Source organism: Enhydra lutris, unplaced genomic scaffold (genome assembly GCF_002288905.1).
Source record: "Enhydra lutris kenyoni isolate GAN:26980312 unplaced genomic scaffold, ASM228890v2 scaffoldscaffold10, whole genome shotgun sequence".
In the NCBI taxonomy this organism is placed as follows: Eukaryota; Metazoa; Chordata; class Mammalia; order Carnivora; family Mustelidae; genus Enhydra; species Enhydra lutris.
In genome coordinates this window covers 919,314-935,958 of record NW_019154094.1, presented here as the reverse complement: position 1 = coordinate 935,958, position 16,645 = coordinate 919,314, and the positions used below count along the sequence as shown (strand labels likewise).

The following is a 16,645-nucleotide window of genomic DNA, read 5'->3' as shown; positions in this document are numbered from 1 at the left end:
CATTTTAAAATAATTCATAAATTCAGGGGTGCCTGGGTGGCTCAGTGGGTTAAGCTGCTGACTTCAGCTCAGGTCATGATCTCAGGGTCCTGGGATGGAGGCCCTGTCAGGCTCTCTGCTCAGCAGGGAGCCTGCTTCCCCCTCTCTCTGCCTGACTCTCTGCCTACTTGTGATCTCTCTCTCTGTCAAATAAATAAATAAATAAATAAAATCTTTTTTATAAATTTCATGAATTCATACACAGAAACAATTTAAGGAAACCTTTCTTTAAGCATTTTATTTATAAGTAATCTCTATACCCAACATAGGGCAGGAACTCACAACCTCAAAATCAAACCAAGAGTCAATCAAATCAAGAGTCACATGCTTTACCAACTGAGCCAGCCAGGTACCTCAAGGAAACCTTTTTTTATTGAGATATAATTGACACATAACATTGTGTAAGGTTAAGGTATAGTATGTGTTGATTTGATACATTTATATATTGCAATATGATGACTACTGTATCATTAGCTAATACCGCTATCATGTCACATAATTATCATTTCATTTTTGTGGTGGGAACAACTAAGATCTAGTCTCTTAGCAACTTTTAAGTTACCAATATAGTATTGTTGTCCATAATCACTGTGCTCTGGGTAAGACCTCCAGGACTTATTTATCTACTGGTTTCAAATTTGTACCTTTAAACAACATCTTTCCAATTCCGCCTCAGCCCCTGGTAACAATTTTACTCTGCTTTATACAAGTTCACCTTTTTTAGGTTTTGCATATAAGTGATATTATGTAGTATTTGTTATTCTCTTAAATATACATATTTTCAACAAATTATAGATATTATGTAGTATTATGTAGTATAAATCCCTCCTCATGCCTACAAGGAAGCATTAAGCTGATCCGATCATGAGATACCCCTCTATCCTGGACTCTGCATTTATTGTGGCTCAACAAAGAGTTTCCCACTGGCCTGTGTTCCACATCACTTTCTTTTTTTTTTTAAGATTTTATTTATTTATTTGACAGACAGAGATCACAGAGAAGCAGGCAGAGAGAGAGGAGGAAGCAGGATCCCTGCTGAGCAGAGAGCCCCACGTGGGGCTCAATCCCAGGACCCTGGGTTCATGACCCGAGCTGAAGGCAGAGGCTTTAACCTACTGAGCCACCCAGGCGCCCATCTTTCTTTTTTTTTTTTTTTAATTTTTTGTTGTTGTTGTTCTCTGGCTGGCTTTGTGTTTTATTTGGTATATTCCAAATATTCATCAAAAATATATAGAACAATGAGAGACTATGGACTCTGAAAAACAATCTGAAGGGTTTGAAGAGGTGGGGGGTGGGAGGTTGGGGGAACCAGGTGGTGGGTATTAGAGAGAGCACGGATTGCAGGGAGCACTGGGTGTGGTACAAAAACGATGAATACTGTTATGCTGAAAATAAATTTAAAAAATGATTTAAAATTTTTTTTAAAAAATAAAAGGTATTCTACTTTAAAATATATATATATATAGAAAACATACAATTTTAACATTTTTAAATTTTTTTAATAAACATATAATGTATTATTAGCCCTGGGGGTACAGGTCTGTGAATCGCCAGATTTACACACTTCACAGCACTCAACATAGCACATCCCTTCCGCAATGTCCATAACCCAACCACCCTCTCCCTATCCCCCTCCCCCAGCAACCCTCAGTTTGTTTTATGAGATTAAGAGTCTCTTATGGTTTGTCTCCCTCCTGATCCCATCTTGTTTCATTTATTCTTTTCCTACCCCCCAAACTCCACACTTTGCCTCTCAACTTCCTCATATCAAGGGAGATCATATGATAATTGTCTTTCTCCGATTGCCTTATTTCGCTCAGCATAATACCCTCTAGTTCCATCCATGTCATCGCAAATGGCAAGATTTCATTTCTTTTGATGGCTGCATAGTATTCTATTGTGTGTGTGTGTATGTATATATATATATATATTTATATATATATATATATATATATATATATACCACATCTTTATCCATTCATCTTCACATCACTTTCTAACACAACAGGTGATTTCTCACAGTGGGACTTTTTCCTTGAACTGACTGTGGAGATACACACTTGAAATGCAGAGTTTTCCATGATTTTTTTTTCTCTGAGTCTGCTTTATTACTATTTCTAACTACTGTTGCACAGATCTGTGCAATGCTGAAATTTTGGGTGCTTTGCTCTCCTCTGTTATAATCTGGCTTAGTCTTTTGTAACCTTGTAAAATCCATGTTGTAGGTACCCATTGCTGCCTAGTAGAAGGTGGGGAACTGACATCCTCCATTTCTCTTCATAATATGGATTAATAGTCGTGGAAGTAATTAGACCTTCTGGCAGGAGAAGAACAGATCCTAGGTTTGATGCTGCCTAGTAAAGTGTCCTGCAGCAAGTAAGAATCATGAAATTTGATTTTCTCTGTGTATCACCATCTCATACATCTTAATACACTCTTAACGTTGATTAACCATTGTGTGTACAGTTGAATGTTGCCTTCAAAGGTCCTTGTAAACCTTAAAGCATCAGATAAATATAGGTTATTGCATTTCTAATGGTAGCATCTGATAACATGATTTAAGCTGTTTCCAAGTAATTCCTCCCAGATCATCATATTTTTTCTGGGTAGAGTTTGCTGAGGAAGGTCTTCTTCATGGCAGTCTTCAGCTCCTTGTTCCTGAGACTAAAGATGATAGGGCTGAGGAAGGGTGTGAGGATTGTGTAGGTGATGCCCATCAGAGTGTCCCCTTCCAGAGACTGGGGAGCCTTGGGCTTGAGGTAGATGACAGAAGCAAAGCCATAGTGCACGACCACCACAGTGAGGTGGGACGCACAGGTGGAGAAAGCCTTGTGCCGGCCCTCTGCAGAAGGGATTTTCAAGATGGCAGCCACGATGAAGGCATAAGAGAGGAGAATGAGGAGAAAGCAACCCAGCAGGGCAGCAATGCACACCAGGCCCACACCCAAGGCCACTATTGGTACATCAGTTCCACAGGCCAGCTTCAACAGTGGTGGCACATGGCAAGCAAAATGGTGAATCTCATTGTGTCCACAGAAGGTTAGGTGGAAAACGGCCATGGTTACCACCAGCCCCATGACAGAACCACCAACCCAGGACCAGGCCACCAGGCAGGAGCAGCTGCGGGGGCTCATGAGCACATTGTAGCGCAAGGGGTGGCAGATGGCCACATAGCGGTCGTAGCCCATGATAGTGAGAAGAAAGGAGTGGGTGAAGCCAAACACGAAGGAGAAGAACATCTGACTGGCACAGGCTGCAAAGACAATGGCATGGCGGGTGGAGAGCAGGTCGGCCAGCAGGCGTGGGGTGATGGCCAAGGTGTAAAGGATCTCGGAGATGGACAGGGCACACAGGAAGAGGTACATGGGCGTGTGCAGGCTGCGCTCACTCCAGACAGTGGCCATGATGAGCAGGTTTCCCAGCAGCGTGAACAGGTACATCAGCAGGAACAGCAAGAAGAACATCAGCTGAAGGTGGGGGAAGGTGGAGAAACCCACCAGTATGAATTCAGTCACCACTGAGAAGTTGCTTCTCTGCATGGAGGCTGTGTCTGGGATGAAGTGTGACAGAGAGAGGTCAGCTACTGGATGGGGAAAGGCTTTCACCATACCTGGAATGGCTCAGGAAGCTGCCCCTGATCAGTGACTGCTGGCATTTGTGAAAATTAGTAGAGGGAAACCTCACTAAAATGCACTGGAAGGTTTCAGCAGGAAGAGCTCTCATACCTTGTCCCTCCTGGTAGATTGCAAACTGGACAACAAGACAGGAAGAGGTGGACTTGACCTTGGGTATGGATACTACTTCCTGCTCCTAACAGTTCTCCTCTTGAGAAGCCACTATACTTTGAATTCTCTGTTTATTCTAATGGACTTTTTATAACAGCCTTGCTATCTTACCCCTGTTCTTCTTAAAAACCCTACCTCTTGTTTGTTCCCCTCAACCTGCCTTCGATTTTTCAGCAGCTTGTTTGCACTGGATTGTGATTCCCTTTTATTCCCAAATAAACACGTATTTTGCTGGTAAAATAACTGATTGTTTTTATTTTTAAGGTTAACACATTGATTGAATTCCCACCCTGGGCCTCTTATGATTTAACCCTCTCATTATTTTAATAAAGAAGGTGCTGTTTTTATCACCAGTATTTTGAGTATCTTGAGCATACTCATTGAGAATATTGGTGTGCATAGAGGTTGGGCTACTGGCTCAAGGTGATGTTGTCAAAATGGCAGAGCTAAGACTTGAACCCATGTCTGGCTGTTTCTAAAGACTATGCCTTTCACTATCCTTCTGGATTGCCTACCAAAATGAAAACATTCTTCTACTGGAGCTTCCACGCATTGTCCCTGGGTTCTCCTACTCACTTCTGATAAACCCTGTTCTCCCCATAGACTCAGAGACCACAAGATACCCCTTCCCCAGGACTACAACTCCTTGGATCAGCTTGCCCCTCTAACTTAAATCAGATTCTTCCCCTGGAGTTACCCATGCAGGGAGTCAGAAGCAGGAGGCTGATTAGAAATAACATTATGGTTGTTTTCCAGCTCCCATGAGGGAAGTCCATATGTTCTAAAGCAACACAACATGGCCATCAGGCAAGGGGACATGGGAGCCAGCCAACCTGAGTTTGAATTCTTGTTCTTCCTACTGCATAAACTTGAGCAAGTTTCTTCACCTCTCTGTACCTCCATGTCCCCCTACCTATTTCAAAGAGTTGTTATGAGAAATAAATGAGTTTCTTGTAAGGTCACCTGACACAGAGCAAGTACTACCTATGGTAAATCAATACAGTAAGTGAGCAAATGTACATAGTCTGTGATCAGGAAATAACTTCAATTTAATGAGATTTCCATGTTTCTTTATGAGTAACTTAACCATTTTTAAATGATCTTTTTATTAGGCAATATAAAGTTTAAAAGGTCTAAACCACTAATCATCTTTCTGTCTCTATTTGCCTGTTCTGGGCACTCATCTAAATGAAATTATACTCTATGTGACCTTTGGGGTCTGGCTTCTTTCATTCAGCCTACTGGTTTTGAGGTTTATCTACATTGTAGCATGTAATGTTCTGAAAACTTTGTTGCTTTTCATGGTTGACCAATATTCCACAGCATGGATAAACCATCTTCTACTTTTTTTTTTTTTTTTGGTCTATTTACTTTGTTTACTTTTGTCTATTTTTTTGTCTATTTACTCACCATTTGGGTTGCTTCCACTTTTTCACTATTGTCAATAGTGCTACTACGAATATTAATTCTTGTAGGAGCTCAAAGCATATCAGTGGTTGCCAGGGACTGGGGAGGGAGAATAGGGAATGATTGCTAATGGACACAGTGTTTCCTTTGGATGATGAGAAAGTTCTAGAACTAGATAGAGGTGGTGGCTTCACAACACTGTGAATGTAGTTAATGCCACTGAACTGTATGCTATAAAATGGCTAAAATGGTAAGTTTTATGTTATAGTACTTTACCACAATAAAAAAAAATCAGGAAAAAGTGGTCAATGCCCTCTTAAGTGGCCACAGTTCCCTGATCAAGTCCTGACAGGTTGATAGTGAGAAATGAAGGGGGAGCAACTGTTGGTGACTAGAGGCTGCATTCTCAAAATACCACCAGTTTCCAGAGTTTCTTGGCTTCCCTTCCCTGGAGTCCCTTGCACCCTTCCTCCACTTTTGGGTGAGCACCTAGCCATAGGTCCCCAGGACTGTGGCCCCCGCAACCCCCCAGTCAGTCCTGCCACTCTGACAGGTGAGTCAAAGTCAATAATTTGGAAATAAGAACCTCCTAGAGGAGGCTGAATGGGTGAGACCAGTGTCATAAGTTGTGCTCACAAGCTTCCAGTGGCTCTCCAACACCTAATGCAAGGTTTCTCAACTGTGGGACTCTTGATTTTTAAGGCAAGATCATTCTTTGCTGGGGGTGGTGATGATGGGCATTCTGTGCCTTATCAGGTGTTTGGCAGCATCCTTGGCTCCTACCAACCCCTGCTTAGTTGTGACAACCAAAAATGTCTCTAGGCAATCACCAATGTTCCCATGGGGGCAAAGTCAACCCTGGTTGAAAGCAATGATCTAGATAGAGCAGTAGCAATTCCTTGGCATGTTTACTCTGCCCCTATCTTGGTTCCTTCCCTTCTCTGCCCATCAAATGCCTGTTTATCTTTAAGCTTCAGCTTAAATGTGGAAAGAGCCAAGATGTCCTTCAATAGGCGAATGGATAAAAAAGACATGGTCCATATATACAATGGAATATTACTCAGCCATCAGAAAGGATGAATACCCAACTTTTGCATCAACATGGACAGGACTGGAGAACATTATGCTGAATGAAATAAGTGAAGCAGAGAGAATCAATTATCATTGATTTCACTTACTTATGGAGCATAAGGAATAACACAGAGGACCTTAGAAGAAGGAAAGGAAAAGTAAAGAGGGGGAAATCAGAAGGGGAGATTAAACATGAGAGAATGTGGACTCTGAGAAACAAAATGAGGGTTTTAGAGGGGAGGAGGGTAGGGGGATGGGGGAGCCTGGTGGTGGGTACTGAGGAGGGCAGGTATTGCATGGAGCACTGGGTGTGGTACATAAACAATGAATATTGGAACACTGAAAAAATAAAATAATAAACAAATAAGTAAATAAATAAAGATTCAGCTTAAATGTCATCCTGGACATTCTCTTCCCAAAGCAGATTTAATCACTCATTCCTGCATGCTTCCAAAACAATGACTCTTGAGTAAGTTTAAAATTCCTTGCTCCTAACTTACCATGACCCTCATCATAATGGGTCATGCTGGAGACACATCTGTTTCTGGCACTGGATTTTGAGTTCTTGGTGAGAATAGCTACCCTTTATTGGATGTATCCTATAAACCCAGCACCTATGTTTATGCATTTTGTACTAAATCTTTACTCCAACATTATAAGGCATCCCCTATGATCCCCATCTTATAGATGTGGCCACCGAATCCCACAGAAGACACATCACTTGCTCAAGGGACCGCAGCTGCGGAATAAGGAAGCCAGGATCAGAACCTGTATTTGAATGCTGCCAAAATTTATCTCTTCGTAACCTCTCTGTCATACTCACCACCTACTGGTGACTGTTAATGAATGTCAGAGGCCACTCCCAGGACCTAGGAGATGGCGGCTTCACTATGCTGGACCACTCCCTCCCGGTATCAGTTAAGATCACAAAAATCCACAGCCATGAAGAAAGAAAGGGAGAGGAGGTATGAGAAGATGAGAAGTTACCTTGTCCTGAGAAGGTGGCCCAGAGCTGCATAAAGCACCCTCTGGAATTATGGGGATGAAGAATGCACCTAAGAGGGGTGCCTGTTCATTCTGGAAAAGACAAAACTAGGGAGACAGTAAAAAGACTGGTGGTTGCCAGAGGCTCAGTGGCGAGAGAGGAAGGGATAAATAGGTCAAACTCTGAGGGCATGGGGTAAGCTGGTGAACTGTTCTGTATGATACCGTAATGGTGGATAATTACATCGTGCATTTGTCAAAACCCACAGCATCAACAACTCGAACAGTGAACCCTAATGTAAGCTGTAGGCTTTTGTCAATAATAATGTGTCAATATTACCTCAGCTACTGTAACAGATGTAACATTACTATATCCTGTAATGCAGGATAATAAGGGGGGAAACTGTGTGCAGGGAGAGAGAAGAGCTATAGGAAATCTCTGCATTGTCTGCTCAATTTTTTGTTACTTTTTATTTTTTTACTTATTTTATTTAAATTCAGTTAGTTAACATATGGTGTATCATTAGTTTCAGATGCATTAAGGAGGGCACAAGATGTAATGAGCACCGGGTGTTACATGCAACTGACAAATTCTTCTCAATTTTTCAGAACATTTTTAAAATTTATTTGAGAGCGAGTGGAGGGGCAAGAGGGAGAAGGAGCAGCAGACTCCTCACTTGGCAGGGACCCCGGACATGGGGTGATATCCGGACCCCAAGATCATGACCTAAGCTGAAGACAGACACTTAAGGCAGTATGAACAGATACGTGAGCCACTCTCTCTCAAATAAAGAAATTTTAAAAATTGAGCAGATGATGCAGAGATTTCTTATAGATCCTCTCTCTCCCTGCAGACCAGTCTTTTTACCGAGGGGGTGGGGGGAGAGTGGAAGAGATATCTGGCTACCTAGAACTTAGAGGAAATCCTGGTGGGGCCAGCTGCTGCCCATATACACCCATAAGACTGAGTTCTTTGTGGAAGGGACTATGTGTGCATTGCAGGATTGAGCTGCATTTCTGGTACCCATAGATACCAGTAACACCTCTCAGTTGGGATAATCAGAAGTATCTTTGCATATTGTCATATGTATCCTTGGGGGTAGAAGTGCCCCTCACTGAGAACCACAGGCTAGATCTGTCTTGCCTCTCAGTCCCCATCCTGTCTTACCTGTCTGCCCCCATCCTGGCTGTCTCTTCTTAGTCAAACTGTTTGTTTTCCCTTCTTTGCATCCTGCTTCATGCTTTAGACATCTCCTACATGCCTTGTCTCTCCCTCTCTTCAGCCTTAAGTCCTCGCCATCACCCCATCTGTCCCTCAGGCCTCTCTGACCGTTTATTCCCCTGAAGGTGGCTAGAGTCTCTCAATCCTGAATCCTCTTCTCTCTCTCTTTTCTTTGCCTTTCCCTGATCCTTTACCATTGGTTTCTGGGCAGGACAGAGAGGAGAGAGAGGTGCAAAGTCAGAGAGGTATTCTGGGTAACTTTGAGTGGCAGCTTTTCTGTCTCTGTACCTCAGTTTCTCAGCTATCCAATGAACCTCCCTCATAAAGTAATGTGAGCTCCAAAAAAGTAATGCCTGCAAAGCAATCATCACACTGCCTCAAAGCTAGGAAGTGGACCCCTGCCTGCTGCCCCCATGCCATAGACTCAAGTTGCACAAGGGGTTGTATAAACAGGATGGCTTCACTGAGTCCAGGACAGATGCTGGTTCCCCAGGTCTCTCTTAGGTGGAATGTGAGGAAGGTGACTCACCTGGGGTCAAGGCTCTGCATCTGACTCTGCCTCACTCCAGCAGGAGGTCCTTGGTTAGTGTTGCTTTGCAGGTGAGTGCTGGACAGGTGAGGGCTGGACTACAAAACAAGGGGTTGCTGCCCTGAGCATGCCGGCTGGACAGGAGTGGCGGGATGGGGGGGGGGACATAAGCCTGTCCTTCATTATTTATGCCGCCTCTGTTCCTTACCTGCTGCCTTCTCTCACTGTGGTCCTACTGCTTCTGCTTCTGCTACAGGAATGCCAGGACCCCTTGGGATCCTGCAAGGGAGGGGGCAACCTCAGAGAGACTATGTCCTCACTTTCCTTCCCTCCCTGCTTGCCAGGGGTGAGTCAATTACCTGAGCTTCTCAGGGACTTAAGCAGAATCTAATGCTCTGCAAATTTGGGATTTGGTGCTGAGAGGAGAGTAGCCCTGCCATGGGCCACTGGGGTCAAGGAGTCTGCCAAATACACCCTCTTGACCTTCATCCTTCCCCACTCGGGTCACTTACACAATTAAATGTCTTTTTAAAGAGTTAAAACATTAAAAAAAACACACAACTGTTTGTTTCTTCTTTTTTTTTAAGATTTTATTTATTTATTTGACAGATAGAGATCACAAGTAGGCAGAAAGGCAGTTAGAGAGAGAGAGAGGAGGAAGCAGGCTCCCCGCCGAGCAGAGAGCCCGATGTGGGGCTTGATCCCAGGACTCTGGGATCATGACCCGAGCCGAAGGCAGAGGCTTTAACCCATTGAACCACCCAGACAACCTTGTTTGTTTCTTCTTATTAAATAGTTGAGATACCACAACTAAGGCTAAAATCATGCAATGGCCAGCCATGTAATTATGAGGGTGAATTTGATGGGCATCCTTCCACACCTTTGTACACATGTGGCATGTAAACAAACATAAAATAAGATTATTATTATGAGTTTGTGGTTTAAGGTAGGTATCTTTTTGTAACTTGGTTTTTTTTTTCTTAACTCAACATCACAAAGTGAAATCCATGTTAGTTTACAGAGACCCAGGATTCTGTACCTTGGCAGTACTGACATTTGGGGCTGGATCATTCCTTGTGGCGGGGGTTGTCTGGTACATTGCAGAATGTTCTCCACCTGCCAGATGCCAGTAGCCTCCCCACCCCAGTCATAACAAAAATGTCTCCAGATATTGCCAAAATTGCCACTGCCTGCCACTGAGAACCACTGTTATAGAACCACCCCATTTTTATAAAATCAGTTTAATATTCAATTTTATGAATATGCACAATATATAGTTATCTGATAGACACTTCAGTTGCTTCTAATTTTTCACTGTTGTTAGGAATAATGCAATACATACCTTTGTATATCATTTACCACCCACAGACACTATTAAATACAAATTAAGGGGGCGCCTGGGTGGCTCAGTGGGTTAAGCCTCTGCCTTAGGCTCAGGACATGATCTCAGGGTCCTGGGATCGAGCCCCACATCAGGCTTTCTGCTCACCAGGGAGCCTGCTTCCTCCTCTTTCTCTGCCTGCCTCTCTGCCTACTTGTGATCTTTGTCTGTCAAATAAATAAATAAATAAATAGTCTTGTTTAAAAAAAATACAAATTACTACTAGTGAGATAATCAGGTCATAGGAAATACGATTCTTAAATTTAAGAAGAATTGCCCAATTAAACTCCCAAATGGCTGTGCTAATTCACACTCCAGGCACCTGCGTGTCAGAGGATTCATTTCTCCCACCCTCACTAATGCCTCATCATGTGAAACTTAGTTTTACCAATATGGTTGCCGAGTGGTCTCCTGTTGTGGCTTTAATTTACATTTCCCTAATTACCGGTGGGGCTGAAAATCTCCACTGGTTTTTAACTATGTGAGTTCCCTCTTTTTGATATATCTATCCAAAACCTTTTCTCATTTTCCTGTTGGATTGTCTTGTTCTTATTGATTTGCAGGCATTTTTGAAGAGATTCTAAATACTAGTTTTTGTACCTTTTTTTCCTTTGCCTTTTGTTTCTTATGCCTCACTACTTTTCCTGTCAGGGACATTCTCCTTAGTTTCTTCCTTTTTTTCACGATTTATATTTATTTTTTATTTAAATTCAATTAGTCAACATATAGTACGTACTTAGTTTCCAAACTAGTGGTCAATAATTTATCATCTGTATGGGGCGCCTGGGTGGCTCAGTGGGTTAAAGCCTCTGCCTTCGGCTCAGGTCATGATCCCAGGGTCCTGGAATAGAGCCTCACATCAGGCTCTCTGCCTGGCAGGGAGCCTGCTTCCTCCTCTCTCTCTGCCTGTCTCTCTGCTTACTTGTGATCTCTGTCAAATAAATAAATAAAATCTTTAAAAAATATTAATAATAATTTATCAGCTGTGTATAACACCCAGAGCATCATCCTTGGTTTCTTCTAATGCTTTTATAAGACAGTGTTAGGGTTGAAAAACTACCTCTCATAGATTTTCTGTTTCTATAAGTAAAGTTTTATTGGAACACAGCCATCCCCATTCATCAACTATGACTATTTTTGTGCTAAAAGGGCAGAATTGAGTAGCTGTGACAGAAATAGTGTGACCTGCAAACTTGAAAATAGCTACCATCTGTCCATTTACAGAGAAGTTTTGCCAGCCTCTCAAACTTTAATCTACCAAAAAACACTGTGCAAACATTTCAGGTTGGATTTCAACTTATTTTTTAAGACTTTTGAAGCACCTGGGTGACTCAGTCATTGAGTGTCTGCCTTCAGCTCAGGTCATGATCCCAGGGTCCTGGGATAGATCCCGGCATTGGGCTCCCTGTTCAACGGGGGGCCTGCTTCTCCCTCTCCCACTCCCACTGCTTGTGTTCCCTCTCTTGCTGTGTCTCCCTCTGCCAAATAAATAAATAAATAATCTTAAAAAAAAGACTTTTTTTAAAGTGGTTTTAGGTCCTTAGCATATTTAAGAGAGAGGCACATATACCATATGAGATTTCCCATATATCTCTTGCCCTGCATATTCATAGACTCCCATTATAAATATCCCCCACCAGAGTGGTTCTTTTGTTACAATCAATGAACCTACATTGACACATCATCACCCAAAGTCTGTAGTTTCCATTATGGTCTGCTCTCATTGTACATTCTAAGGGTTTTAACAAATGTATAATGAGATGTATTCATCATTATGGTATCATAAAGGTATTTCCACTCCCCTAAAATCTCCTGTGTTCACCTTTCCATCCCTCCTTCCCCCCTCTGACCTCTGGCAACCACTTATCTTCTTACTGCCTCCATAGTTTTGCCTTTTCCTGAATATAATGTAGTTGGAGTTGTACTGTCTGTAGCCTCTTCAGATCGGCTTCTTTCACATACTGATATGTATTTAAAGTTCCTCCATCTCGGGTATTACGGAGGGCATGTATTGCATGGAGCACTGGGTGTGGTGCATAAACAATGAATTCTGGTACACTGAAAAGAAATTTAAAAAATTAAAAATTAAAAAAAATAATAAAGTTCCTCCATGTCTTTGTATGGCTTGATAGCTCACTCCTTTTCAGTGCTGAATAATATTCCATTCTGGATGGTCTAAAGGACCACAGCTTATCTATTCACCTACTGAAGGACATCTTGGTTGTTTCAAGTCTGGGCAATTATGAATAAATCTATTATAAACATCCGTGTTCATATTTTTATGGTCCTAAGTTTTCAACACCTTGGGATCAATACCAAGAAGTATGGTTGCTGAATTATATTGCCAGAATATATATAGTTTTGTAAGACACTGCCAAACTGTCTTCCAAAGTGGGGTACCACTTCGCATTCCCACTAACAGTGAATCAGAGTTCCTGTCGCTCCCCATCCTCATCAGCATTTGATGTGCCCAATGTTCTGGATGTAGCCATTCTAATAGGTGTGCGGTTGTAATACTTATTGTTGAATGTCTAACTAGTGTTCTAACACAAGCTAATAAATAGTCCACTATTTAATATAAGTTTATTTATATGTGACTCTGTTCCATGACTCTTATTCTGTTCCACTGTTTTGTATGTCTATTCCCATATAAGGCTGTCTTTAAAAATTATTTTAGCAATTTATGTATAGCATGGTATTTATCTTTGATAGCAACAGTAGTTGTAGCAGTTTATAATGACTAAGATTTGGTCAGTACTTATTCTGTTCCTGGTACTCTTCTAAGATTATAATTACACAAAACAGGTATATATGTGAGTCATCAATTCTCACAACTCTATGAGCTAGGTATTCCTGGCATCTCCAGGTTCCAAATTTAGGAAACAGAGGTATAAGGAATATAAATAACTTGGCTAAGGTTTTTAGGCATGAAGAAATGGATATTTGAACCCCCCATATTGTTCTCATCTCTAATTCTATCATCCATTCCGTGGGTTTTTTTTCATATTTGCATCAGATATTCTTACACATGTACATGTTCATGTGAATTGTGAACTAGTAATTCAAATTTCATGTTTAAAAAAATTTTATGTTAAGTTAGACACCATACAGTACATCATTAGTTTTTGATGTGGGGTTCAATGAATCATGAGTTGCATTAAAATTTTTATCAGATTTTCATCATTTTACAGATTCATTAATTTTTACATTATTATGTCTTTGGTAGCTCTCTCCATTTATCTAGAAATTCTTTTATCTCCATTAGCAAAATGTTATAGTTTCCCCCTAAATGTCTTGCTCATTTCTTGCTAGTGTTATTGTTAGATGCCTCATAAATTTTGTTGCTTTTGTGAGTGAAATATTTTTTCCTATTATATTGTGTTCATAAGGTTAATTATACGGGAAAGCTATATTGTTAGTTAATTCTCAAAGCTTCCCTAGATAATTACTATTGGAAAATATTGACAACACTGATTCTCCCCATCCAATCCTTGTACTTCTTTTTTGTTTTCTTGTTCTAGTGCGTTGTTTAGGTCCTCCAGTACAATGCAGAAGAGAAGTAATGATAGTGGGTATTCTTTTCTTCTAATTGAGATATAATTGACATATAACATAATTTCAGGTGTACAAAATAAGGATTCAATATAGGCATATGCTGAAAGTAGACATTCTTATCATTCCTCATGTTAATGGGAATCTTTCTGTATCTTACCATTAGGTAAATTGCTTTATTTTTTCAGTTCTCTACACCTGGGTACAGTAGGCCTCATCTTTTAATCCTCTGCCCCTTCTTGTCAGACTCAAACTCTCTCTGCTGTATTTCCTGTTTTAAACTGTTAGTGATTAAATGTAGAAGCTTGATTGAATTCACGTTCTAATTTTTAAACAACATTACTTCATAAGGGGTGTCATGTGTTTTCTATTGCTTCATATTGGGAGGAATGTAATGTCTAGCAGACACACTTTAAGTGGTACTAGAATTGATCACTGGGTTCTAATGTGTGTCTTACCTATTCATTCTACTTTTCTTTCATGGAATGCTTACAGCTTTCATTGATCATCATTGTCTTGGAGATTAGAGCTTTTATTACAAAAGGCACATGGTCTCTGCTGAAAGCTGTGCTCAGCAGGACTGAGATGTGGAGCAATTGCCAGGCTTTTCCTGGTGAGTTGAGAACATCTGGGCACAGCCACAGATCCCTGTGTGAATGAGGAAGGCAAGAATTTGGCCACATGTGATCCTACTCATAAGACTGGTCATACCCAAGAAACCTCATTCCCTTGTACCTTGGAAGAGAGGGGAGTGTTCAGATGTGTCAACTTAGAGATTTCATCTTGAGCTTGCTCCAGTTGAAGGCTATCTTATGAGCTGTGTCCTTCTAAAACTCATTATGTTGAAGTCCTAACCCCCAGTACATCAGAATGTGACTGTTTTTGGAGATAGGATCTTTAAAGAGGTAGTTAAGGTAATATAAGTTCATATGGGTAGACCCTAATTCAGTATGACTGGCATCCTCATAAGAAAAGGAAATTTGAACAGTGAATCATGGAACACTACATCAAAAACTAATGATGTAGGTAAATACAAATCAAAACCACAATGAGATACCACCTCACACCAGTCAGAATGGCTAAAATTAACAAGTCAGGAAATGACAGATGCTGGCGAGGATGCGGAGAAAGGGGAACCCTCCTACACTGTTGATGGGAATGCAAGCTGGTGCAACCACTCTGAAAAACAGTATGGAGTTTCCTCAAAAATTTGAAAATAGAGCTACCCTATGACCCAGCAATTGCACTACTGGGTATTTACCCTAAGATACAAATGTAGTGATCCAAAGGGGCATGTGCACCCGAATGTTTATAGCAGCAATGTCCACAATAGCCAAACTATAGAAAGAACGTAGATGTCCATCAACAGATGAACAGATAAAGAAGATGTAGTATATATACACAATGGAATACTATGCAGCCATCAAAAGAAATGAAATCTTGCCATTTGTGATGGCATGGCTGGAACTAGAGGGTATTATGCTTAGTGAAATAAGTCAATCAGAGAAAGACAATTATCATATGATCTCCCTTGATATGAGGAAGTTGAGAGGCAACATGGGAGATTTGGGGGGTAGGAAAAGAATAAATGAAACAAGATGAGATCGGGAGGGAGACAAACCATAAGAGACTCTTAATCTCACAAAACAAACTGAGGGTTGCTGGAGGGAGGGAGGGAGGGAGGGAGGGAGAGGGTGGTGGGGTTATGGACACTGGGGAAGGTATGTGCTATAAAGTGTGTAAACCTGGTGACTCACAGACCTGTACCCCTGGTGCTAATAATACATTATATGTTAATAAAAAATTAAAAATTAAAAAATAAATAAATAAAATAAAAATAAATTTAAAAAATAAAAACAAAACAAAAAACAACAACAACAACTAATGATGTACTGTGTGGTGACTAACATAACATAATTTTTAAAAAGGAAAGGAAATTTGAACACTGACAGATACAGGGGAAAGACCATGTGAACACACAGGGAGAAGATGGCCATTTACAAGCCATGGAGAGAGCCCTTGGGAGAAACAACATTTCTGACAAGTTGGTCTTGGACTTCCAGCCTCCAGATCGGTAATAAAACAAATTTCTGTTATTTAAGACACACAGTCTGCACTCCTTTCTTATGGAAACACTAACCAACTAGTACAAACTGGATGCAGACTTGGAGTATTGTCTCAGCTAGTTCTCTATGCCTCAGTTTCCCCATCTGTGCAATCAAGATTGCAGCCTACCTACCTAGTAGAGCATCCAGTGAGCTCTGCCTATAAAGCCCTAAGCATAATATGCAACCTATAATGGGTGCTCAACAAAGAAGGTCTCTATCGTCATGAGAAGAGCAGAGGTGAGTGACTCAGGAAAACTAATGGGTGATCCTGGGAATAAGAAAAAGATGAGAAGGGCATCTCAATGACAGGAAGAGACTACACCAAGAGACTACACCATGACACTTGTATTTCCCATCACTCCCTTGCCTGGCTCATTTCTACTCATTTTTAAGGCCTCGGGTTAAATGTTGCAACTGCCTGGAAGCCTTCCACACTCCCTGATCTGAGTCAGTTGGCCCCTTGGTCTTCCAGAATGCCCCCATAATTTGTCCTTCACTGATCACTGGTATTCACACATGTCTATCAACTTGTCATCTCTCCTACACACAAGATTGGATCTGTTTTGT

The 16,645-nt window shown here is 41.2% G+C and overlaps 1 protein-coding gene across 1 annotated transcript; it reads right to left on the bottom strand.

Moving 5' to 3' along the window:
* Positions 1–2,630: 2,630 nt before the first annotated feature.
* Positions 2,631–3,578, bottom strand: LOC111144213 (olfactory receptor 10H1). Its single transcript, XM_022498425.1, has one exon. The coding sequence runs from the start codon at positions 3,576–3,578 to the stop codon at positions 2,631–2,633; it is 948 nt and encodes a 315-aa protein (XP_022354133.1).
* Positions 3,579–16,645: the final 13,067 nt, after the last annotated feature.

Bases quoted from the DNA above. Each gene is read 5' to 3' on its own strand.
- LOC111144213 (XM_022498425.1), bottom strand. From the start codon at position 3,578: ATGCAGAGAAGCAACTTCTCAGTGGTGACTGAATTCATACTGGTGGGT.